The 25239-nt window shown below is 44.0% G+C and overlaps 1 protein-coding gene across 1 annotated transcript in view; it reads left to right on the top strand.

Annotated features, from left to right (window-relative positions):
• Nucleotides 1-6789, top strand: part of AFF3 (ALF transcription elongation factor 3) — a 335141-nt gene extending 328352 nt beyond the window's left edge. The window contains exons 18-20 of the mRNA XM_066577159.1: nucleotides 2643-2860; nucleotides 4760-4932; nucleotides 6301-6789. Of these exons, the coding sequence (XP_066433256.1) occupies nucleotides 2643-2860; nucleotides 4760-4884 (343 nt within the window). The 3' untranslated portion in view covers nucleotides 4885-4932; nucleotides 6301-6789. The remainder of the gene's footprint in view (nucleotides 1-2642; nucleotides 2861-4759; nucleotides 4933-6300) is intronic.
• Nucleotides 6790-25239: the final 18450 nt, after the last annotated feature.

Genomic DNA, 25239 nt, shown 5'->3' with positions numbered 1-25239 from the left:
GGACCGATCGCTCTGATAAGTGCGAGCCCGCACGCGTTCCTGGGCCACTGACAGGTCCCTATCAGGGAGCCCTAGCACAAAAGAAAGGCAAAACAGCAAACCAAACAAAACAGAAAAGAACTTAGCTATCATGGAGAGCTTCAGCCAAGGTGTGTTCCTCCGTCGCTGTCCAACGGCAACTGAAGTATTGACCAGCACAGAAGATAGTGCTGGCACTGTTTAAGTAGGAGCCAGGCTACTCAGCACCAGGTGCTGACTGACATTACTCCTGCAGCTACCACACCCCTCAGCTCCAGGAGAAGCAAGGGCACACCCAAAACCTGGTCTGGCCTGCAAGCAAGGTGCAGGCCTCAGCACGGCTGCAACAGAAGCAAAGGACAGGCTGAAAGTCAGGTCAGGTGGCAGACTAGCAAAATCCAAGATACAGAACCAAAGTCAAGGAGTACAGAGGTCAGGATAGTCACATACAGGTAGAATATCAGGGCTTTTCCACAACTAGTAGGAATGTGGGCAAACTGCCTATTATAACAAGTGCAGGAACCAGGTTGGAGGGGAATGAGTAATGGGAGCGCACACTGGCTCTTTAAGAAACTGGGCGGAAGCATGCATGAGCCGTATGGGCAGAATGCAGGGGGAGTCAGAGGAAGAAGCAGCACAGCGGTGACCCCTCACGGCTGCAGGTGAGCCGCAATGGAAGCACGCCGTGGCAGATACTTGATTGAATCTTTCTTGTCCTCCACATGTTGCAGGTTTTCAGTGCCAGATAAACAGAACAGCCCAGAGCATCACTGAGCCACCGCATGCTGAAGTGTTTGCAGGTTTTAGTGTATACTTCAATCTTCCTCAAAAAAGCCCCAAAAGTTTCAGTTTTGTCTCATCACTTCACAAAACAGAACTTTTGTCCCACATTTATATGGTGTTTACCATAATGGAGCTGACTTTTCTTGTGCTTTTGCGTGCCTTATCGTGCAAACGGAAACCTCAATGCCTGCTGCCGCCAAATTTTGCTGAAAAGTCTTTTGCAGTCTCTCAAGGGTGTTTGCCCACCTGACTCCTCAGGGACCTGGTGGTAGCCGGTGATAGGTATTTCTTTCCGTCACCTTCAGCTGTTATTTATTTATTATACTCCATTAACTTTAAATTTGTGAACTAAGCTTTCAATTGTATCTCCAGGAACATTCAGTGCCTTGGCTATCTTTTTGTATCCTTTTCCTTGTTTTTACAAGGCAATGATCTCTTCTCTTAACTATTTGGATCATTTTCTTGACCTGTGTTCTTTTTACACTAAACGACAGTCAGGTAAACGACTGCACGAGTGCTGATGTCACCGCTAAGGTTGTTAGTGTTCATGCAGAGCGTTTAGACAGTTCACTGCTGGATCGCGGGCTTCTCACTCAGCGCTTCACCTTCCAAGTGAAGCGCTGAGTGGGAGCGTTTACATGCAGTGAGAAGTCACCGATCCAGCAATGGTTTTTATGCTGACTGAAAGTCTGCAATAACGAGAAGTGAACGAATAGTAAACATTTTTTTTGTATTTTGAACTAATTTTGTGTAAATGGCCGTGTAAATGGCCCTTTAGCCATATTTCTAACATGCAGTCAAACAGCACAGTCTACAAAGCCTTATCCAGTCCAGATATTTGATGTGTTTTATCTCAAGCACACCTAATGAAGCCCTTGATTAGATACAACAAATGTGCTTGAGACAACACCTAATTTGGAAATTTGTGCTTTTATGGGGGATTCTAATTATGGAATCGAGTAAGGCCTCCTTCCCACGAACGGATTTCCGCCGCGTAATTCGCAGCGGAAATCCGCTGCGTTTCCCGCAGCTATTAGGTTCTATTGAACCTAATAGCTCAGTGCTCACGGTGCGGAATTCCGCACCATGAATTCACCCGTCCTCACCCGTGGCATGCTCTATTTGGCGCGGGTGTACGCGCAGACGGCTTCCATTGCAGTCAATGGAAGCCGTCCGTTCACGCTATCTTCCGCTGTAGCACAGCGGAAGATAGCGTGAAAACGCTTCCCCGCCCACCGCCGATGCGTCATATGACACGGCCGGCGTGCGTGTCACATAACGCGGCGGAGGTGGGCGGGGAAGCGTCGTGCGGGAGCGAGGATGCCGGATCCGCAGGTAAGTATGGGGTCTCCTGGGGGGCGCCGTGATGGGCTCCGCCGCGGAATTTCGCGCCGGAGCCTGTCACGGCCGCGTGCAGCCGCCCTAATTCTGTGACTGCAGTAGTCATTAAAAGTGGCATTTTGTGTTGAATTTGGAGAAACTGCTTGTTATATTATTCTGTGCTATTTAAATTGTCTTTGATTGATTAATTTTTGCGAACAACTAAAAATTTGTAAACTTGGCAAAATAAACTTTTTTGGAAAGAAGGTTGAATATTTTTGATCGCAACTATACATATCAAACAAATATGCTCATACAGATATCTGTGTGCACACACAAATGCACATACACTTATCGACATAAGCCCCTCAACCACCACATCTACTACTACCACAAAAGTGGTCAAGCCATTTAATGTTAGCAGAAAAGCGAGAAATTACCTAGACTGTCCCTGCCTACAGTTTTCTGCAATAGTCTTCACTAAGTGTAGCCATCTGATGCTTATTTCATTTATTATATAGGACCACAGGAACTGCCTCCCCAATGTCCTCCACACTATCTCCAGTGAGCTCCCAAGGAAGCATCTCCAGTTCTGGTGCCGCCAGCTCTAGTTCTTCTATTATGAGCATTCCCCAGCGCATTCACCAGATGGCAGCCAACCATGTCAGTATTACCAACAGTATCCTGCACAGCTATGACTACTGGGAAATCGCTGATAATCTAGCCAAAGAAAATACAGGTACATTGTCAGAACTCAAAAGTCTTATATATGTGCTCTAATAAAACAAATACAGTCTGCTAGTTGAATATGTGTAACCTCTGCCATTAAACTCATTGTACTACTTATGATCTGTTTGACAGAAATAACAGAAAGAGCTCTGTTTTGTGACAATGAGCTTTTTCATCATGTTTCTTAATTGCGGAGGAAAATAGATGTTAAAGGGGGTTTCTGATGTAATACAAGGAATGCTTAATTAACTTAAAGGTGTTGTGCTATCAGGCAATACCCCTCTCAGAATGTGGTGCCCGGGTAAACAGCTGGAGAACCCTGGTTCTGCACCTGCAAATAGCTAATTTTGCTGCAAGAAGCCACAGCCAACCAGGCATTCTCCCTGCAGCAACTGTTGCAGGAGAAAAGTAGTAATACAGGATGGCCATTAATATGAATAGTTGTCTGTCAATACAAGGACGACTGAAGGTTTGCCTGAATGTGGGCCACTCCTATGAAGCACCTCTCTATTTCGGCTCATAGAGGAGGGTCCTAATTGGCACCATTTTCAAAATCTCTGCTTCCTGTCAGTGAATGATAAGTGTATTTAGTCTAGGCAGCACAAATCTCTCTCCTGATAAATTTTCACAAAGACATACCATATCTCTTAAACCATACCACTCTTTACCTGATAACATGATCCCTGTCCTGTTGACTGCAATCCCTGCTAGCCGCAATCAACCGCCCCCTGCAGTCATTATGATTCAGCCACTATATGGCTCAATTGTGTCCATTGTATGTGCATAGCATCCCACACTCTCCACCTCACCATACCGTGCACATCTCCAGCCCCTTTACCTTCTGTATCACCCCATTATTTGTAGTATGTAAGCTTGTTGGAGCAGGAGCCGTACTGTTTAATAGATGTAACTGTGTCTTGTAAGCGATATGGCATATATTAGTGCTATATAAATAAAGATTATTATTATTATAAAGCATCAATTTAAGAAAAATATATCATTCTGCAGTCAAAGCTGTTTATGCTGCTATTACATTAGTGCCATTAAGACTTGTGTAATCACACTAGGCTGCTCCTGTGCTAGCAGCTTCGACACAGCAATTGTCGGGAAAACGCGAGTGCTATCAGCAGCCTTAGGGGGGCTTCATATCTGCTTTGGAGATTCCGCCTTTCTTCTTCTTTCAGGGAGCAGGAAAGGAGAATCCCAGTGGCAGAACAGCTCTATCTCTGGATGGAACCAAACAGCGCTATACGAACCCCATTGGCAATAAATGGGGTCATGACTTTTTCCGCCCAGTTTTTCAACAGAGGAAAAAGCGCTTTTTATTCTGGCATTTTGAGCCAGATCTGTGATTGGACCTCCGACGCAGATTTGAAACCGGCCTTAACCAGACTGGATAAAAGTGTAGGAACCCCTTGGCTGTTAGTATTACTGTATGTCTGTACTAAGAGTTTTCAGCACTTTGTATGAACACAAATGTTTACATTCACCATCAAGAAGAGATCTTGAGGAATTGAAAGACAATTTTTGTATCTTTTCATTATACGAAGCATAGATAAAACCGAATCACTTTAACTTCAAACCTCTAAAGTAATGGACATATAAAATGTACTCACAAGCCACGGACGTGGTGGACTATGTTGTTCTTTCCAGCACAAATCCTGGAAACAAACGTGACCTTGCTCAGAGAGTTTGGCGATCTCTGTTTGAGCAGGTTTCAGCAATGGAAGCATGCGGTTTCACCCAGGTTTTCATCTAGAAGCCGTTTCTGGCAGAAGAAAAAGTAGAGATAGAATAAGATGTGAACAGGTTCTAATTAGGCTAAATAAATATTCCTGAAAAACCTTCATGCTCCTAAAAGTGGAATGTAATACAAACAGCTAAAACAATTTTGTCTTTTTTTCTACAGAGTTCTTCACTGAGCTTGATTCATCAATGGGACCGATAACACTGCATAGTTCAATGGAACACTTGGTCCAATACACCCGACAAGGACTGACCTGGATACGACATAGTTCACATCAAGTTATATAGTGGATTTTTACTGCTGCTTCTTTTTCCACTGAACTGCTACTTTTCCAGGTATTAAGCTTATGAACAGCTCCATCACTTCCAGCACTACTTTACAATACTGAAAATCGCTCATCAGCATTGGACGCGTATATACTTTGTAACCTGTTGCAACTCTTCAACATTAAGTGTGCATTCTAAATGAACCCACATCGGGCTAAGTAGTCTATGCTCTGCAATTGCCATTACTTGTACTGTTTAAAGTTAAGATATATCCACTTTCAGGAGCAATTCAGGTAATCTGTCAGCAAGAAACCAAAATTCCCCATGGCTGTTGTCTCTGACACAATCCGTAGAATACACATACCATTTACGGTGTCTGCATTCTATCAGTGGAGATACGATGGTACCAATGGTAAGTTATTGAACACATCAAAGTTAAAACAAATCTTTGCAAAGTTGTGAGAAACCATGGAGTGGACCCACTAGGTTACTATTGGAATTGGTTTGGGTCTAGACAAGGGGCAAAGTCTAAGTAATTAAGGCCGGCTTCACACAGGCGTAATCGCAATTGCACACGCCGTAGTGCACGTATCAGCATATTTTACTGTACTTTTTCTGCCCGCAAAGCATGTTCATTTGCACGCGGCAAACAAGTGCACTAATTGAAATGGTTAAGATGTGTTCTTTTTCCAATGGAATTATGCAATGTTTCAGACATCTCCTTGCATATTGAGCACGCATTAACTTCTATGGGGACCTTTGGTGCACAAATGTGCAGAAAGATAAAGCATGTTCTAACTTTTTTTCTGTGCAGCTGAAAATGTGCACACAAAATATGTGAAATCTATGGGTTCTATTCACTGCATATTGCGTACGCAAATACATCCGTGTGAAGCCGGCCTAACTGTTATTCCCCCTATAGATCTGCTAGGCAGCATTGACTCTGCCAGAAGGAGTCCCCCAGGTTCCCTGCATAGACTACAACAGTTGACAGAAGACTGGCTGGGAAGCCAATAATGCCGCACAATTCTGAAAGTATAATCATGGGCAAAAAGTTAAGAGAGGCAGAGTTTGCAACAAGCACAGGAATGCATTTTCATCCATCTATTTATAATTTATCTATAGTTTATATTTTTGTACAGGTCATTGGGTAAAGGATAGTACAATATCGCTGCCTCCTCAACTAGGCTCTTTGATCATGCTTATCCTGTCTGCACAGAATGGCGGTGCATGCACGGCTCCAGGGCTACTGTCACAGATATCTGGGTTCCCTACAACAGAATCGTCAAGGCCCCCACCCACATCTACCAGATTCTTAGGAAAACAATCCTGCAATAACTTAAAACCTGATCTCATGCTGTAGAAGATATTTATTTTCACTGACAGTAAGCACGATCATGTACTTCACATTGCAAATACATTTTATTTATATTTCAGATGGATCAAAACCTGACCATTGCCGATGAAATATCCATTTAAACATACTAAAATCAGTTAGCATATGAAATCAGGTGGAGCATGTATGTGCCAGAGATAGGGCAGATTGTGAACCCTAAAGGGGCAGGGACCGATCTAAAAGAAAATATTATGTGTATATAAATAATGGAAAATATATGAATATTCACCATTTCACCGTTATGTTGACAGCAGACAAAGTGCATTCATATTCCTTGTACACAGTGATCACTACTGGCTATACACTATGTATAGTATTAAACATGATACTCTACAATGCTGATGAAAGGATTAACAGTGGATTCTTAATGCTTTGATCTCTGTATATTGTCATAGTAAACCTATGTAGCACACTTTCTAGAATTGTAACATAACAGAATGGGCCTTAATTATCATATGAAAAAGCACTTTTATATTTCAAAATAAATTTATGTTCATCTGTGACAACTTTTTTAAATGTGATATTAAAATAAAAACAAGTCTATTATCACATCTGTCTTTCCTGTGTATTATATGTATTGTTATCTTATTAGGGCTCGTTTACATTGGTGCTTTTTGTTTCAGTTTTCCAGCTCCAGTCATCTAAAGCAGGGGTCCCAAACTCCAGTTCTCAGGGTCCCCAGCAGGTCATGTTTTCAGCATATCCTATAGTAAGAACACCTGCGGGAATGTCTGAGGCACAGACAATAATTACATCACCTGTGCAACACTGAGGAAATCCTGAAAACATGACCTGTTGGTGGTCCCTGAGGACTGGAGTTGGGGAACACTGATCTAAAGGAACCGACTGGACCCCATTGACTATAATGGGATCTGCTCTGTTTCCGTCTGGGCTTTCATTATTTTACCGGACAAAATAGCCTAGCATGCTGTTCTATTTTATCCTGTTTAATGGAATTCAGTGATGGAAGTTCTGAATAGAGCCTCCAATACTGAAATGAGCAAACCCTTACTAAGTTTCAGTTTTGTTTAGCCATTGCAATCTAAGGCCTCAGTCACATGGACGAATTGGCGCCCGTGTTACTGCAGGAAGAAGACGGACGTACCTGAAGACGGCCGTCTCTCTGCAGCGCCGGAGGAAAGAACATGTGACCGGCTTCATTGCCGGTCATGTGTTCTTTCAGCAGCGCTGGAGAGAGACAGCCGTCTTCAGGTACGGCCGTCTTCTAACTGTCAATCACACAGGCGCATCGGCGCCGGTGTACGGATGCCGATGCGCCCGTGTGACTGAGGCCTAAAGCACATGTCTACTGATTCATAAGGTTAGTACCTACAAGTACTGTATATACTCGAGTATAAGCCTAGTTTTTTAGCACATTTTTTTGTGCTGAAAAAGCCCCCCTCGGCTTATATTCGAGTCAGGGAAAGGTTAAAAAAAACCCTCCATGCTTACCTCCCAGCCGGCATCTGTGTCTCCGGCGGTGGTGCGGAAGGCTGCTTGAATTCTCTCGCTGTCATCCCCCGCCATCCTCTCTGCTCGGCTCTGTCATCCCCTGCAATCAGCGCTGTGTAAGTTAGAGCTGTGATTGGATTGAGCGCCAACCAATCACAGCCGGCACTCAATCATTCACAGCCAATCAAGCTGCTTTAGAATTCTCCCTGCTGTCATCTCCCTGCTCAACTTTCAAATCCCCTGCTGTCAGCGTTGTAAGTAAGCTCTGTGATTGGATCGAGTGCCGGCTGTGATTGGCTGGCGCTCAATCCAATCACAGCACTTAATTACACAGCCCTGACAGAGCCAAGCAGAGAGGACAGCGGGGAATGACAGTGGGGAGAATTCAAGCAGCTTGTTGCACAGACACAGACGCCGCCTGGGAGGTGAGTATGGAGGGTTTTTTTTACCCAGTATATACTCAAGTATAGCTTGGCTTATACTCGAGTCAATAAGTTTTCCCAGTTTTTTTGTGGTGAAACTTGTTGTCTCGGTTTATTTTTGGGTCGGCTAATATTCGAGTATATACAGTAATACTTGCCAGATACTTATTACCTCGCTGCTCGCTGTTTGGCTGCTTTTTAACTCGGCTTCATTAGGGCAGAGCTCTATCTATGACATCAGTTTGACCACAGCACCTATAATCTAAGTAACTGCTAACAGCAGAGCAATTCAACTATGTTAAACACATTGCCATAGTCCAAATATGTATAATATAACATGCATTAGCTTTTTGGTACATGCAGGTGGTCCTGAGACTGTATTTACATGGACGGCATTTTCACGCACATTTTGTGCATTTGCAGGCACACAAAACTCGCACGAAAATAGACATCATTGTTTGCAATGGATGTATTTACATGGCTGATTTTTCTCTCGCAGTGCTGCTGCAAGACTGAGAAATCGCAGCAGGTCTTATTTTTTATGCAAGGCTCGCACAAGAATAATACTTGTAAATGTGTGGTCCCTTGGATAGCGTACAGAACTTGGCCGCAGTGTCCATGCTCTGAGCAATGCGAGTAGCGCCCTAGAATGTTGGGCATGACTCACTATCAGCCATGTAAAGGGAATGTGTCATCAAGAAGTGATAAAGGAGGGTTAAAAAGCATGTAATAATACACACTTATTAAACGAGTTGTTTTGAGAGTGGTCATACCAAATAAATCTATAACATCATTTAATGGGGTTTTTCAAGACTTTTATATTAATAGCCTATTTATCAGATCAGTAGGAGCCAACTTCCAGCACCCTTGCTGACTGTTTACCAGGCACAGCTCTGTGCAGTTAGCAGTGGCTGTGTCTGGTACTGTAGCTCATTGCTATTCACTTGAATGGGACTGAGTTGAAGTACAAGGCACGGCCATTGCAAAGTGTACAGAGTTGTGCCGGGTAAAAAATAAAGATCCGGCAATGCTTGCTCAACTGATCGGTGGGAGTGCTGGGAGTAGGGAGCCACCAATCTGATATTGGTGAAAAATCCAGGTGATTTGGTAATAGTGTAAAAATACAATAAAAAGAAATCATATTTTTGTTTTTCAAAATATAAACTAATTAATCATTAACATATGTAGAACAAAAATATTAGCACAAGAAAGTACAACTAGTCCCACAAAACCAAGGCCTCATACAACTATGATCACCTAAGTTATGGGCCTTTGAATATTATAAATGAAAAACAAATTTGGGGGGGTTCTTAAGCAAACATCTCAGGTGTTTAATGCTGTTTTATCAGACAGTAGGATATGATAAAGGGAGAGAAGCTGAACACTGTGAGGAGCTGAGTTCATTCCCATATATGTCACATCAGGCTAGCACTGTACTGTCATGCAATTAAAAATTGGAAAATAAGCAATATGTTGCTCTAGCAAAGGACAGTCAGAGCACTGATCGAGCCCCTGCCTAAGGTATTCTTGGACTCTGGTGTGCTAGGAGAGATAACTGGTGACCAATCCTATGCTTTGTAGTGGTATCTTATGTTGGGACATATTGTTGTATGTATTAACATGCACCTAATTGTAGGCACTGTGCCCTTGAGCTACATTTCACTGTTAGTAGTGGGCATGTACATTAGCGCTGTCTGAGGTAACGTGCAGACACTGTTTTGCTTTAGGAGTAAGACTTAGGTTGGCATACAGCTTTAAAGAGAGTAAGACAATATGGAATGTTTAACAATAATAGTTTATTCAAATTAAGTGATCGAGCATAGTGGTGAATAATTGTCTTTCTTTTGTAAATTATTATATCTATATATAAAGGATAATATCTATAAACATAGGATAAAGATTGCACAATTCATCACACATTATCTTTATATAAAGGTTACAAATAACATTGCATCACTGGAAAACATCTGACTTACAAGAGAAACTTCAAGGAATTTACCTTGCATCATTTGGAGGTAGCATCAACTGACTTGTATATCAGCAGCCGGAAAAGCCCACTTTCAATTGGCGCCAAGACAGAGAAATTCTCAAGGAACTGGAAAAGTAGAGTGTATCCTTGCTTCTCTGAATAGTTTCTGTTTTGGTCCCAGGAGTAAATCTTTAATACTATCTTGGCAAAAATGTCTTAGGTGAGATTTCTTAGTCTACATGAGAGAATGATGTGAGTTTCTGCCATGAGACAGAAATACAAACCTATTGTGTGTAGTCTTTATTAGAGATAAGCGAGCACGCTCGGATAACCAAGTTAATCGAGCGAGCCTCGCTCTTCCCGAGTAACTGCATTCTTCTTCGAGCGTGCTCGGGGAGGCGGTGGGGGTGAGCGGGGGCGGTGGGGGGAGATCTTTCTCTCTCTGCCGCTACCTCCCGCCGCCCCCCCCGAGCATGCTCGGACAAGAATGCAGTTAGAAGTTAGTTAGAAGAGCGAGGCTCGCTGGAGTAACTGGCTTATCCGAGCATGCTCGCTCATCTCTAGTCTTGTCTATCTAAAATACACACAGCTGCTCCCCCTCCAGGATGCACAATAACATAACTCTTTAGTGTGTGCTTTAATTACTCTTAAGACATAGACACCGTAAATAACTTCTTAATCATGGACTTTAGCTCTCTGTCTAGGACAGAAAAATAACTCTTTAGTTCATGTATGAGTGAGAAAAACAAAAATGTAGTCAAAATCGGTGTTTCTCAACTCCAGTCCTCAGAGACCCCCAGCAAGTCATGTTTTCAGGATTTCCTCAGTATTGCACACTGATGGAATTATTGTCGGTGCCTCAGACATTGCCACAGTTGTTCTTACTATAGGATCCTGAAAACATAGCCTGTTGTGGGTCCCTTAGGACTGGATCCCCACTGATCATATCCTAGAGACAAGACAATACTTTATAGGATGGGAAAACTGGTTTAGCTTTACATAACATTGGACAACCTATAATGTAAAGTATGTATTCGGTTAAAACAAATTAATAGTTTCAGGATAAATAACAAAATATAGCAGTTTGTTCACCACATTTATCAATATACATTCCAGTTTTAGCCTAAAATTCCGGTAACCACTGCAATTTTTAACTCATAGTGGCCAAGCCTGTTTGCACCTAAATAACCAGGCCAAATTTTGGAAATCTGACATTTGTCACTTAAATAATAAAATTAAAAATATATATTTTTTAAAATTAAAATAATAAAATAATTTTGTAAAGGTTTTGCATATCCAAGTGATTCTGACATTGTTTTTTCACCACATATTGTACTTCATTTAGGTGGTAAAAATAGACCGATAGAATTTGTGTATATTTAAAAACGCCAAGATTGGGAAAAAATTGAAAAAAGTTTAATTTTTTTCACATTTTCAATTGAACATGTGCAAACATACTGTACAAATTTTAATAAGATGTATATTTCCATCTGTTTACTTTATTCTGGAAGCACTTTTAAAAAAACTTTTGTTTTTTTTAAACATTTAGGAGACGTACAAATTTAACATTGATTATTAACATTTTGAGGAATATTTTGTTTTCCTACACCAAGCCAAGATTGCTTATCTTTTCAGGAGTTAAAGGGGCTCTGACATGAATAATGTTTTTATGCTTTACCAGCCATTGTTCCCTGGTCTGCCTAGTGGACACAGGGAACCCACGATTTAATGGCTGTTAAAGCATAAAAACATGATACTTACCTTGTCTCCTGTTGTTGTTGACATCGGAGGGGTCACCTCCCGGCAGGCACTGTTCTTCTGCTTCTTCCTCCACGAGCCGCGCCGCTCCGGGATCGCAGTGGAGAGGTGCCCTCTGACAGGAGTCAGGACGGGCCGCGTCTCCACTGCACATGCGCAGAATCTCGGAGTTCAGCCAGGACGGACGGGCCGCCAACAGCAAGCACTGCTTGTGACGTGCTTGCTGTGGGCGGCCCGTCCTTTCACCTCGGAAGTGGCTGACGGACGGAGCAGAGCAGGAAGCAGTCATTTTGACCGCTCCTGCTCTGCTTCTACAAGCCACAGAAGAAGATGCCGGCTGGAAGGGACATGCCTGGCGATCGGTCCTGGCCAGGCAAGGTGAGTACAATTTTTTTTTTTAGTGTTAGAACCCCTTTAATGCAATTTAGAGAAGAAAAAATACAATTTCATATTTTTGCAAATATGTCCTTTTAAAGGCAGTTTTTTTTCTATAGTGCACATGAAAATGAGGATTTGTACCCCAAATTGGATACCCCTGTTTGTCCTGTCTTCAGTAAATACCCACTGTGGCCCTAACCTTCTATTTGTATGCACAATGGGGTATGAAACGAAAGGAGCAGCCGTTAGCCTTAAGAACATACATTTTGCTTGAAGGCCTTTTAGACCCCATAGCACACTTGTAGAGCTCTTGAGTGGTCAAAACGATGGAGAACCCCCCACAAATGACCCCATTTTGAAAACTAGACCCCTTAATAAATTCATCTAGGTGTGTACTGTATATTTTGACCCCATAGTTTTTGAATGAATGTAAGAAAGCAGAAGAAAAAAATTACGATTTTCATTTTTTGGCAATTGTGTCATTTTAAAAACAGGGTTTTTTTTGTACAGCACACATATGAATGAAGACTTTCACCCCAAAATGGATACCCCTGTTTGTCCTTTGTTTAGAAACATACCCATTGTGGCCATAATCTTATGTCCGTATGCACATCGGGGCCCAAACTGAAAGGAGCATAAAACTTCAACTTTTTTTAAACTTTTACGTGATCGCCATTATCCATTGGATAATGGCAATCATGTGACCACGGCCCTCTGTCACTGCTATAGGCTGTCGGCTACTTTTAGTAGCCAGAAGCAAGGAGATTTTAAATTTCCCGGTCCCTCCCCAGCTTTTGCGCTTACGCGCCATTTTGCCAACAGGCGCATTCGCCAAAGTTGGGAAAAGGCCCACAGATAAAGATCCCTTTGCAGGACATCGCCAGAGGCCCTAGGTAATTAATTTCACCTCCCCTCACAGATCGGATCCGTGACAGGAGGTGAAATTTAAACTTTTTAAAACTTTTTTACTACATACAACGTTATGCATTGTATAACGGCGATCATGTGACCAGGGACCGCGTACCGCAGCCCCTTGTGAATCTCCAGGCTCTCAGCTACACTTAGTAGCCAGGAGTGGGGAGAATTTAAATTACCCCGGCAATCTGTGGCTTTTGCACATGCATCCGCCATTTCGCCGACGGGCATGTGTGCAGAAGCCAGGGTAAGGTCTGCAGATAAATCTGGGGGCCTTAGCTACATAATTTCATCTCCCTTCACAAATATGATCCATGGGGGGAGATGAAACTTGAACTTTTTAAACTTTTTAATTTTTTCACACTTTTTCTTTTTTACTTTACATAATCACGTGACTGGGTACTGCATGCAGTGGTTCCCGGTGACATCTTGCTGCTCTCGGCTACTCATGCTAGTCTGGAGCAAGGAGATTTGATATCTCTTAGGCCTTCTGCGCATGCGCCCAACGTTTACATCTGGCGCCCATGCACAGAAGACGGCGTCAGGACCTGGAAGGACTAGAATGCCGTGGGACATTGCAGAGGACGGAGGTGAGTCGTTTCAGCTCCCCTCATGGATACGATGTGTAAGGGGAGCTGAAAATATAACTTTATTTCACTTTGTTTACTTGCATGTAATCGCTGTTATCCATTCGATAACGGCAATCGCTCACTGCGGCCCATTCTGACAGCTCCATGCTCTCAGCTACCTCCGGCAGCCAATAGCAGAGAGCTGTCACGTCCACAGCCACCATGGCTTTAATCCTCAGGGCAAGCATGTTTTTACGGTCCTTGGGTTTAAAGCACACAAAGCCAGGACATAAGAAAACTATGGGGCGGTCACTAAGGGGTTAAACAAGGGACTGTGGATAAGAGGTACATACATACTTCATACGTGTTATATCCTGATCGTATTGACTTTCTTTTAGTTGAAGCATCAGATAGACATTTACTAAATATGCTGAAAATTATAAGAAGTGTGCCAGACAAGTGATACTGTTGAAAAATGACCCCTGTGTACTAATATTCCGTGTCAGGGAATGACATACATACATACATAGTAACATAATATGTTAGGCTGAGGAAAGACATGTGTCCAGCGAATATATTATGACTAATATTATATGAACAAAATGAGAAATGTCTGCATAGCTATGGTAAACAATCACCGCAGCCCTCAGGATTGCTGCCTTGTCATATTGCATCTACAGCGGAGACCTCATAGCACTAATATTAATATTTCCATGGCAACCAGAATTCTAACACTCATTATTAGATGTTGGCTAAACAGCTCTAATTTTTTAGCCACTTTCCCCTGCTCTGTGAATAAAAGAAAAGCAAGTTTCAAGCGGCTAGCCCAGCCTTGTAGAATAATTGCCATTTTAAATGTCATAATGACAAGCCAGCAGCACGTGAAAATACACATTGGACATTGTAAAAGGGACAAACGTCCTGCAGATGGTTGGAAAACCAACCAAAGATAAATTTAAGCTGCCTGGGATAAGTATAGATTTATCCTAAGTGAAAAATAAGGGCAGATCGGATGTACCAAGTGGTCTTAATCTGCCATTTTTTCTGTTTCTAAAGTCTGTGGCAATAATACTGAACTTTTTATGTATGAAAAACACCTTAGAATACTGACAAACTGAGGAGCATTTTAGAAACCAGATATCAGTAAGGCCTGTCTGGAAGTCTTGCATAGATACATTTTATGGCGCAGATAGCCTGCTGTAGATACACACTGCCCTAAATGTGATTTTACGCAGAGATTTGGTAAACTCATTTGTATGTCGTATTATGGAGGTATTCTCTATCAGCGCAATTGTGCTAGTAGATATACTGTGGGTGCCAAATTAGGTGTGGTTGGTACGAGCTCAGAGATTCAACACACAAACACATCATGAAAGGTGTTCCATAAGCTATTTTATTATAGTTAGGCCCCCTGCACACGGGTGGAAATTCCCACAGAATTTCCACCCCTGACCGCCTGCATAGGATTGCATTACAATACGCAATCCTATGCAGATGGCCGCAATTTGTCCGCGTGAAAATGCATGCGGAAAACAAATCGCGGCATGCTCTATTTCTGTGCGGGTCTCGCAGAGAATTCTTGCAGCGGGATCCGACCCGGCCATCTGCAGACGGCCTTAGGTGTAGATTTGTATAGAGCAAAAAGGTGCGTTTAGGGACAAAAGGGGTGTGACATACATATGCATTTACAGAAGGACACATCATTACTATACAGCTGGTTTGCACTGGTTCTTCTTCCACAGAATAAAAAGATCACATGACTCATTTATCACTAGGCAGACAATATCTATCCAAGATAAGGTATTTCTTGTTTATGTTTAAACTTCTTTCTGCTCTCATTAGATAAGGAACAAGAGAAAACTGCATTCTTGGTATGTGTGTGGGGCAATGTTGATGTTCTCTGCAGAGCATTCCAACTGATTCTCATAAACAAGTTTCTATGTATCTGAACTAAATTTCTTTAAGGCATAAATAATAAGAAGGTAGTTTGAGATAAAAGTGATAATACTTTATTTCCATTTCCCTAACATTTTCATGAAAAACATTGTTCTTACAGGAGAAGATGCTGATACATTCTTAAAGTAATAGTATTAAACAGCAAGCTTTCAGGATTACTTAGACTAGGTTTCCACGGGGCAGAAATCTTGCAGAATGTCCACAACAGGACCGCACAGAAATTTTGTGAGTTTTCGGGAGCGGAAAGGTTGCTTCAAAACCCGCACCATTAGGTGTGGGTTTTGAAGCGGCTTTTCAGCCTGTGTTCCACTCCGGAAATTTCTCAATAGAGAAGTGAGTCCACAGCAGAAAGGGTGCCAAAATTGACATGTCGTGGATTTTAATTCCACGCCACATACCAGTTTCTGCACGGCTTGTCCACCAGCGGACTGTCGGAATTGTGTGTACGAGATTTTTGCACTTTGCTGATTAGTCTCAGGTTTAAAAATGCATGCGGCAATTCCGCCCCATCTGAACCCAGGCCTTAGATTTCTTCATCAGGCATAATATAACAAAGCCTTTGAAGAAACATATATTATATGTTTCTTCAGAGGCTTTGTTATACTGTTTATTTATATTATAAATGACTGGAGTCCACCTGTAGTAAATTCAGTTGATTAGACATAATATTAAAATATACACCCCTGTCTATATAACGTCTCACAGCTCACAATGCATATCAGAGCCAAAACCAGACAATGAGGGGGAAAACTGCATGTAGAGCTCAAACACAGGATTTTGTGGAGCACAGATCTGGAGAAGGCTACCGAAAAAAGTTCTGCACTGAAAGTTTCTAAGAATGCAGCAGCTTCCATAATTCTTAAATAGAAGTTTGTGTAAGGTGTGTTTGGGGAAAATACACAATTATCCAGTCTTAGAGGACACTATGAGAAACTAGTTCCTTAGGGGTAGAGTTTTGTGATGCACAGGAAGTGGGCAGAGGCTGATGTAAGAGACAGGTCTGCTGCACCTTGTAGAGAAAAAAAAAGAATGCAAGTTTCAGACCTGGAGCGAATAAGTGCCATCTGAGCTGGCCTCTGAGAGTGAGCCCTGAAATATAACAGTAAGGTCGCATGCGGGATCTCACAGCGGAATCCAACCCTGTGCCTGACCAGTGACCCCTGTGTGCCTGTCCAGATTCCTCTTATTCTGTTCTGTGGATGGGCCGCCTGGCGCACATGCTCAGTACGGCTTATGCTGCACCATCGCTGGGCAATGACGCAGATTCTGTGACTTTTCGGCAAAGATGATTGTTGAAGGGCTGCGGTTTAGACGACTTCCATTGACTTTAATGGAAGCCGTCCACATGGAATCCGACTAAGGCTGCCTGCACACGGGCAAATTAGCATTGCGGAATCCTAAGTGGATGTCCACCTCTGGATTCTGCAGCAAATACTGCCCATAAACATGCTATTGAAAATCACCTTTTCCTCTACAAGAGCGGAAATCAATTGTAATTTTCCAGTCGCAGAGGAAAAATGGCAGCATGTTCTATTTTTGCGCGAATTCTGTTATCAATGGAAGTCAATAGAAGCTGTCCAATCTGAGACCTTTCCGTAAAAATAGAGCATGCTGCGATTTTACCCCACAAGTGGAAAATCGCAATTGATTTCTGCTCATGGGCAGGAAAAAAACGCTTTTCTATAGCATGCTATGGAAGGTATTTGGTGCAAAATCTGGAGACGAATGCCCACTCCGAATTCCGCAATGCAAATCCATCCGTTTGCAGGCAGCCCAACAGAGACTGTGATTTTGCCGCTGTTAATCACTTAATTTAGGGGATACTTAAAGGGTTTTGTAGCTTTATCAATCAAGTATGCCTAATTATTTTTTGATGTATCAGAGAAGAAAATGAGAAACACTCAAGTGATGTCTCCAGGCTCTTCTGTTTTATTGTTACAATGTAAGAGGTTATATACTGTTGCATCTCCCACAAAAATAGCAAGTCAACAATTCAAAGTCTACAGCATGCGTGATAATTCTCTCTTAGTAAAACATTACAAAGGTTAATTATGACAAAGCTGCATGCTCAGCGTCTGAGACCATTAGTTAAACTACAATATATGTCTTTTGTACACTTACTTCTTGCTATGCATATGACACTACTACATAAAATCTAATTCAATACTTCCACACTGCAATTGGAAAACGTGCTACAAGGTGTATGATTGACAGGCGAGTGGAGAATACAGAGCCTCATAGAGACTGAGACATACCTGTTGTTAATGTTAGTCACTAAAAAGAGCTGCCATCACCACCACCAAAGTTTTATTGAATTACAATTGTTCAGGTTTTGCACCTCAATAAAAACCCATTGCGCTTATGTGCCTCAACTGTGACTAAAGTTTTCTTTACATTGAGATACTCTGTCTGCAATATCCTTTCAATCAGTGATTTGAAGTGTGACACATCTGTATTTCCACCTTACCTTCGATCTAACATTTGGAACAACCAGGACTCTTCCTACAGCTTGCCAACCCACCTAAGTAATCAAGGGAGAAGGGACTTGGTAAGAGAGGTAACCAAGAGCCCAATGGCTGAGCTCTAAAGATCCTGTGTGCAGTATTATTTGGTAACACTAGTTTCAATATCTTGTGTAAGAAAATAGATCAATAAAGAGTTTTAAGGATAACTTTTAGCCTGGGTTCACACAGGGCGGATTAGCAGCGGTTTTGCCGCGGTTTGCCATTGCATATCCGCATTGCGGCCATTCCGTCGCGGTTGCAGTGCAATGCAGTGCCAATGTGTTTGGCAAAAATCTCGTTCTCACAGGGCGTAAAATTTACCGCAGAGCCACAGTGCGGATAAGCAACTGCGCTGCGGTTTTGAAAGATGCAACATGTCCATTCTTTCGACTTTTGCGCAGCGTTTTTTTTTTCCATAGGGCCCCATGGATGCAGCAAAAACCGCAATGAAAACTGGCTCACCACAGCAGCACTACTACCCCCAACGGGACGAGCAGCCTGTCCACCACAGCAGCACTACTACCCCCAGTGCGACCACGCCCAGTGACGGGAAAAGCACCGCCAGCAGCGGCGGCACCACTAGCCCCAGCGGAGGCACCACTACAACCCCCAACGGGGCAAGCAGCTGGCCCACCACAGCTACCACCACCGGCAGCAGCACTTTCAGCACCGCCATCGCAATCACCTTTAGCAGCATCGGCAAAATCGGCAACCTCTGCTAAAAAAGGTAAGTAACTACTTCACCACATTATGCATTGAAGGCAACACGCGTCCAGCTCCACCCACTCCACCTTCTTGTGCTCTCTCTTCGCAGCTTTACGCCCTTTTACGTGCCTTTTTTGGCCATTGCCACCCACGGTATTCGCTGTTTAGCTCCCTTGCTTTACTCAACTGTTGCATGGTGTACCTTTCCAAGGGTCACGCTCGGTGTAACATCGGTCATTTCCACCATTGTATGGCCCCCACACCCGGTTGCATGGCATTTTTTTCGGACGGCCGAGGACACGCGTTTAGTCCAATTTTTGCATAGCCGACCCACAGTTTTTCTTACCACTTTTCCTTTTACATTGTTGTTCTCACTTTGGCCTGTCACTTGTGTAGATGTGATCGTAAGCGATATTTTGGGCGACTTGCAATTGTGCGCTAGTGGGCCAAGATGTGTATATGATGAATGTTAACTTTTTCTTATTGCTCACAGGACTACCTACATTTTCTGCTGTCGCCCTGTGCATTCCATTTGCAACGTCAACCCACTTTCCTGAAAATGTCCTGGTATCAACGAATGGGGATCAACGTCGTCAGGATGATAACTTTGGTGAGTGTAGTCTCCACTGACACAACCATATCCACCCCCCTTGGAATGCAATTCAACAGTTTTTTTGCTTCCCCCCCCCCCCCCCCTCGCAGGTTGAAAGTAGGCCGGAGATTTGGGACCCAGCCGAGCCGGGCTACAGTGACCGCGACATAAAGGCGGACGCCTGGAATGCGGTCTGCACTGGGATGTATCCCGATTGGGACTCCGCTACAACTGCCACCCAAAGTGAAATCCGTAAGTTTACAGTATTGGTTGTAACGCTTTGGTGTTTCTTTCTTCGATGTATTTTGAACTGTACTGCATCTAACCACACTGTTTATTGCAGCATGCGGTGGATTCCATACTTTTACATTCTGCTTTTAACCATGTTTCATTATATTGCAGTTAAAGACATCAAGAATCGCTGGAGGTCAGTTCAGGACCGCTACAAGAAACACGAGAAAGAGTGTGAAAAAAGCGGCATGTCCCCATCTAAGAAAAAGTGTCCAAACCAGGAAATACTGCATTTCCTCAGAACAAGTCGAGCATTGCGTCCGTAAGTGCTGTATTTTAGGCGAGCTTTTATAGCTCAGCTTCACTGTTGTTGCATTTTGATGTTCTATGTCTCTAATGGTACTCTGGTTTCGTCCACAGATCCAGCGGGAACGTCACGGCCGCCCCTCCCACGGTCGAAACCGCTACAGCCGACACAGAAGGGCAGGAACAGGAGTCACGGGATGATGATATCAGAGAAGGTACCCCAACCTTGGAAGACAGCCAGCGGAGCACGCCCGATTTGTCCCGCACTTCAGTAACACCGGAAGTGGTGGAACAAAACGTGTCGCGTAGCAGTAGTGCTGGCCCTAGCAGCAGAGCATGCAGTAGCCGGGAGGTGAGTTCCGAGCGAACGAGCCGCAGCGTTGCTGCTCGTCCGCGTCGGAAGAGCAAGCCAGATGCCGCAAATGAGGTGCTGACGTTATTGCGGCGGGTTGACACGGAGGATCAGTGGGATACAATGGGTGCCACCATTGCGTCACGCATTCGTGAACTGAGCTCGGAGCGTCAGTGGGCTATTGCGCCCGTTCTTTACTATGCTTTAGAGCTTTTTGCTTCTCAAAGGCCCATTGCTGATAGCTGTACCATTACTTCGGCAATGAGAAATGGCAGCCTTTGCAGTACCACAAGCGAACCGCATGTTGCCTCCACCCCAATCTTTCCCTGACCAACCAGGCAGGGTTCCTAGGACAACGGGATACCCCATGCACCATGTTTCTCAAGACACTGGCTACGGCGACACGGTCTCTGGCGGGTCCCCTTCCCCTTCCCAGCCATCGTTTCTCTCAATGATGAGCAGCCCTGTGCATCAGACCTCGCAACACACAACCACGGTACTGTACACGCCGCCAACCGGATCGCAATCCAGTACAGGAGACGGCTCTTTTATCAATTATACGACACTGCAGTGATAACAGCTGTTGCATGGTGATAACTGCAATGTCTTATACACAAGCATTGTAAAGTGCTGGATCCGTTGTGATGCTGCCTTTTGTAGCGGTGCCTGCAGTTGCCTGCTGTCCCAGAAATGCTAACGGATGCTCATGTGAAAGATTGGGGTGCAATTTCTTCCATCGCTCACTGCCGGCTACTATCTGCTCTGCTGCTAAATAGGCAAGGCACACACATTCCTTCCCGTCAGTGGCATGACCGTGAAATTATTCGCAGGTTGTGCGACTGTACGTGAAGGATTGTGTATGTGCGTCTAGAGTGATTTTGTCCGCTGCCTCGCTGTCCTCCAAGGTTGGGGTATTTCACTTCTCGGGGTCATTGCCTTTGTTTGTTGTTTTCCTTTTTTTTATTTTTATGTGTATTTTCATGTTTGCTCCAGTGTAATGCATGTTACCGGAGTTCGAACATGAAATAAACTCCAAGAAATGCTGATGAGAACAGGGGCAGTCTGTCTGTCGGCCTGTTCCCATCCGCATTTCCCCTTGCGGTATATCCGTCAAGTGTTGCAAAAGCCAAATTGGTATTGGATCGTCCGGCCACAGAGAAAAACGTTACACTATTTACCAAAAAAAAAGTCCCCAAGTGCAAAATGACTCCAACTCTGTGGCGAGAAATTAAACACCAAACCCTGAATTCCGCTATCCAACATTGATGTAAAATAATGTCAGGATTTTAGTGGATAAAAAACGGTCACATACGTCGCTTCCATGTGCTCCTGGGGCGTGGCTAATGTAACGCTCGCTAGTGCTGTGGCGTGAAGCTTGTGAATGTGGTTCCATTGCTTGGGTGAAATGTATTGTGCTACTCATGTTGTTGTAATCGTTAACTGCTGAAATGCTTCAAAAAGGTTACGTTTAAAAACCAATACACCTGCCATGTTCATTAGGCTACTTATTAAAAACCAACATAGCCTAACAATTGTCTCCACTTAACATAAAGTTCAGGTATTTTGTTCGACGACAAAAAAAGAAGAGTAATGTTTTTCGTTAAATATAGTAAAATTTATTTGTGCAACCTTTTTTCTAACAATTTTGTAAACTTTAATGACCGATCAGAAACTTCATGGACCGCCTTTGGTGTGTCTTGAATAAATGCACTTTATGCCAATAATGTCTTCTGCGTCCTTCTGGGGCTGGGCGCCGGGGGAGGGTCACACTGCAGTTTTAGGGCTGCACACCACCGACACAGGAGAACTGCCATGGCACGGTGCCTTCGTGACTAAGGAAATAGTCAGTGAAGAGTTCTCGAACCTGCACTGCGGTAGCAGGCGTGCAACCTGCCCCCCAGTTGATGACCGTGTCAAAGGCAGGATCGAGTTCTTCAACATCTACCTCGGGGCGATAGTCCCGGAGGTAGTTGTGAAGAACACAACATGCCTTGACAAGGTCATCAACTGTGGTAGGGTCTACCATAAGGGTAGTCCCTAGAACTCTCCACTGACTAACCATGATCCCGAAGGCACACTCAACCACGCGACGTGCCTGGCTCAGCCGATAATTAAAAATCCTTTTCCGGGCATTCAGTCCTCTTCGTGGGTATGGGCGCAACAGGTTTGGCAACAACGGGAAAGCCTCATCCGATACCATCACAAAGGGGACTGGATGTGTGGTTCCCGGGAAAGGTTGTGGGGCTGGGAGCGTAACGCCATCTCGAAGAATTTGCATCCCAATCTGTGAAGTTCGCAGCACCCGAGAATCTCCAGTGCTGCCATAGGCGCCAACGTCGATGCAAACAAATTTGCTATGTGCATCAGCCACGGCCATCAGGACAATAGAAAACATTTTTTTGTAATTATAAAATTTGGAGCCTGAGTGGGCTGGCTGAAGCACACGCACATGTTTGCCGTCGACGGCGCCTATGCAGTTAGGAAATTTGGCAACATCTGGAAAGCCTGCTGCAACATGTTGCCAAGTATCCTCGGTAGGTGAAGGCATCACGATGGGCTGCAACTTCTGCCAGATAGCGCTGCATGTGCACCTCACAATTTCGGTGATGGTAGACTTACCAACACGAAATTGGAGATGCAGGGATGCATAGCTCTCTCCTGTGGCCAAGAAGCTGAAAAGAAGCAGAGAAGAGAAACAAAAGTTAGTACACAATGAAGACTTGCATTATGTCAACACTTCAAACAATTAAGTATTCAGATATTGATCTCAACACAAAATTTATAAGAGAACACAGTATAATTCATGTGAAGGAAATAACATGAGCATTGCAGAGGTAGCCATGGGGGAGGTTACATTGTCACTTTACACGCCACACATGGTTCACAATTCCATTCTCCCCATCTACAACATAGGAGAGAGAGAAAGTTAAAGTGCAAAGATGTTCCTGCCACACTCAGGTACATAACTAGGGTACGTTGACTGCCGGTGCGCAACAATGGTTGGCCAACTTTGCTGCTATGGAAAGTTCAACAATCTCACTTCTGCCAATTTGTTTCGGAAGTCAACCACCCACAAGATGATGATGGCTGTGTTATGTGCCAGAAGAGAGAATACCAAAGACAACGAACTGTTCCACCGGCCTCTCCCAAAACTACTAGAGGAGAACCCGAAAACGTACAGCTGTACATTTTCAGCAACGTCGCCTGCAAATTAAAAAATGGAGTTTGTCTTCCGCTGGATGAAGCCCTTTGTGACGTCACAAAAATTAACCTATTTCCAGCTGTTGCAGAACGTGTGTCTTGGCAGCTAGCAGCGCTGTCTCACTCGACGCAGCAAGGGCGTAAGGTGGTTTGAACTAAGACACACGGCCGCTGGGCCAATGGCGGCTATTAACCCTTTCCAATCCATTATCAGCCCTGCCCCGACATCATAATTTGCCTTCACAGCTGCGATGTGGTGGCAGGCACGACAGTGCAGTGCAGCAGTGCATCTGCACCCGATCATCAGACACATCGGGTGCAGATGCATTCCTGCACTGATCCTCATCGAGGACCCCCGTAGAGAATGCAGAAAGGGTTTTCAACCATTTCTGCCTTCTCCTTTACACATTACATACCGCTCAATTAGCGCTATGTAATGCATAGAGATTCCGGCAGCCCGGCGATCATGTGTCCGCCGCGATTACCCTACCCACGGCGGTCACATCAAAGCCAAGCCGGGAGCCAGCACTGTGGGAGGACATGCTTACCTGACTTGCTTCTTGCACATTCTCCTTCTGTCTCCTGGCCATTATGTGACGGCCAGGTGCCACCTGACCACTGCGATCACATCATCGCCGAGCCAGGAGGCAGAAGGAGAATGCGGAAGACGCCGGACAGGTAAGCAGTTCCCTCCCTGCACCGTCCTGAACTCTGTCAGTTCAGGAGGGTGCAGGGACAAAGGAATTCTTTTCACCCATTCTCCCCAGCACCAATTAATTTGGAGCTGGGGAGAATGGGTGAGAAAAAAAAAAAAATATTGCAAAAGGGTTAACCATTGAAATGCCACTAGCAGCGGCATTTACATAGCACAAATGGTGTTGAGGGGTCACGCACGGGCAACCAAACACCCATCCGACCGGTGAGTTCGGGGATGCCGTGCACGTGTCATTATGGCGGTGTTGCTAATGAAAGGGGTGCTCGATAGCCAAGCTGTCCAAAAGCAGTGTGACGTTATGCGATTGCATTACGTCCTACTGCCGGAGCAATCACAGCATCGCATGAAAAAATAAAATGTATTGCACAAAACTTGTAAGAAAAAAAAAAATAATACAGTTGCAAATTACATTACGGATAAAACAATATGGGACAGGATAAGAAAGGTTACTTACCGAAGGGTGATGAGCAGCCTTTCTTCTGCAGTGATCGCCTTCCTCATCTGCGTATCCTGGTACGTAAGATCCCGGCGCACCAGCTCCAGAAGGCGGTCAAAGGCCTCCATAGGCAGCCTGCAGAAGGCAACGAACTTCTCCGGATGGCTGCAGAGAGAGAGAGAAAGGGAGAGCGGGCTAAACTAAATACAAATTCTTTGCACAATCTCAAACCTATTCACATCACATGATACACTTCACTTACTTTTTTAAATCTTGGTACAGGCTTGCGAAATTCTTAGCCTCTTCCTACCCTGTGCAGAAATGGGCGTGGACGATGACCTCACAGGAAAGGGTTTTTTTTAGAATCTGCACCTACTAAAATACGCAGTCAAATCTGCAACTAAAACCACGCCTCTCAAAAAAAAACGCTGCGGTTTTTTCCGCAGCAAAGGACCTGCGGATTTAACTGCAGTTGAACCGCAGAATAATACGCGATGAAAACCGCGACTACATTTGGAG

The sequence above is a fragment of the Eleutherodactylus coqui genome, chromosome 1 (genome assembly GCF_035609145.1).
Source record: "Eleutherodactylus coqui strain aEleCoq1 chromosome 1, aEleCoq1.hap1, whole genome shotgun sequence".
NCBI lineage: Eukaryota > Metazoa > Chordata > Amphibia > Anura > Eleutherodactylidae > Eleutherodactylus > Eleutherodactylus coqui.
Note: the sequence above shows the minus strand (reverse complement) of the source record. Positions and strands in the feature narration are given on the sequence as shown.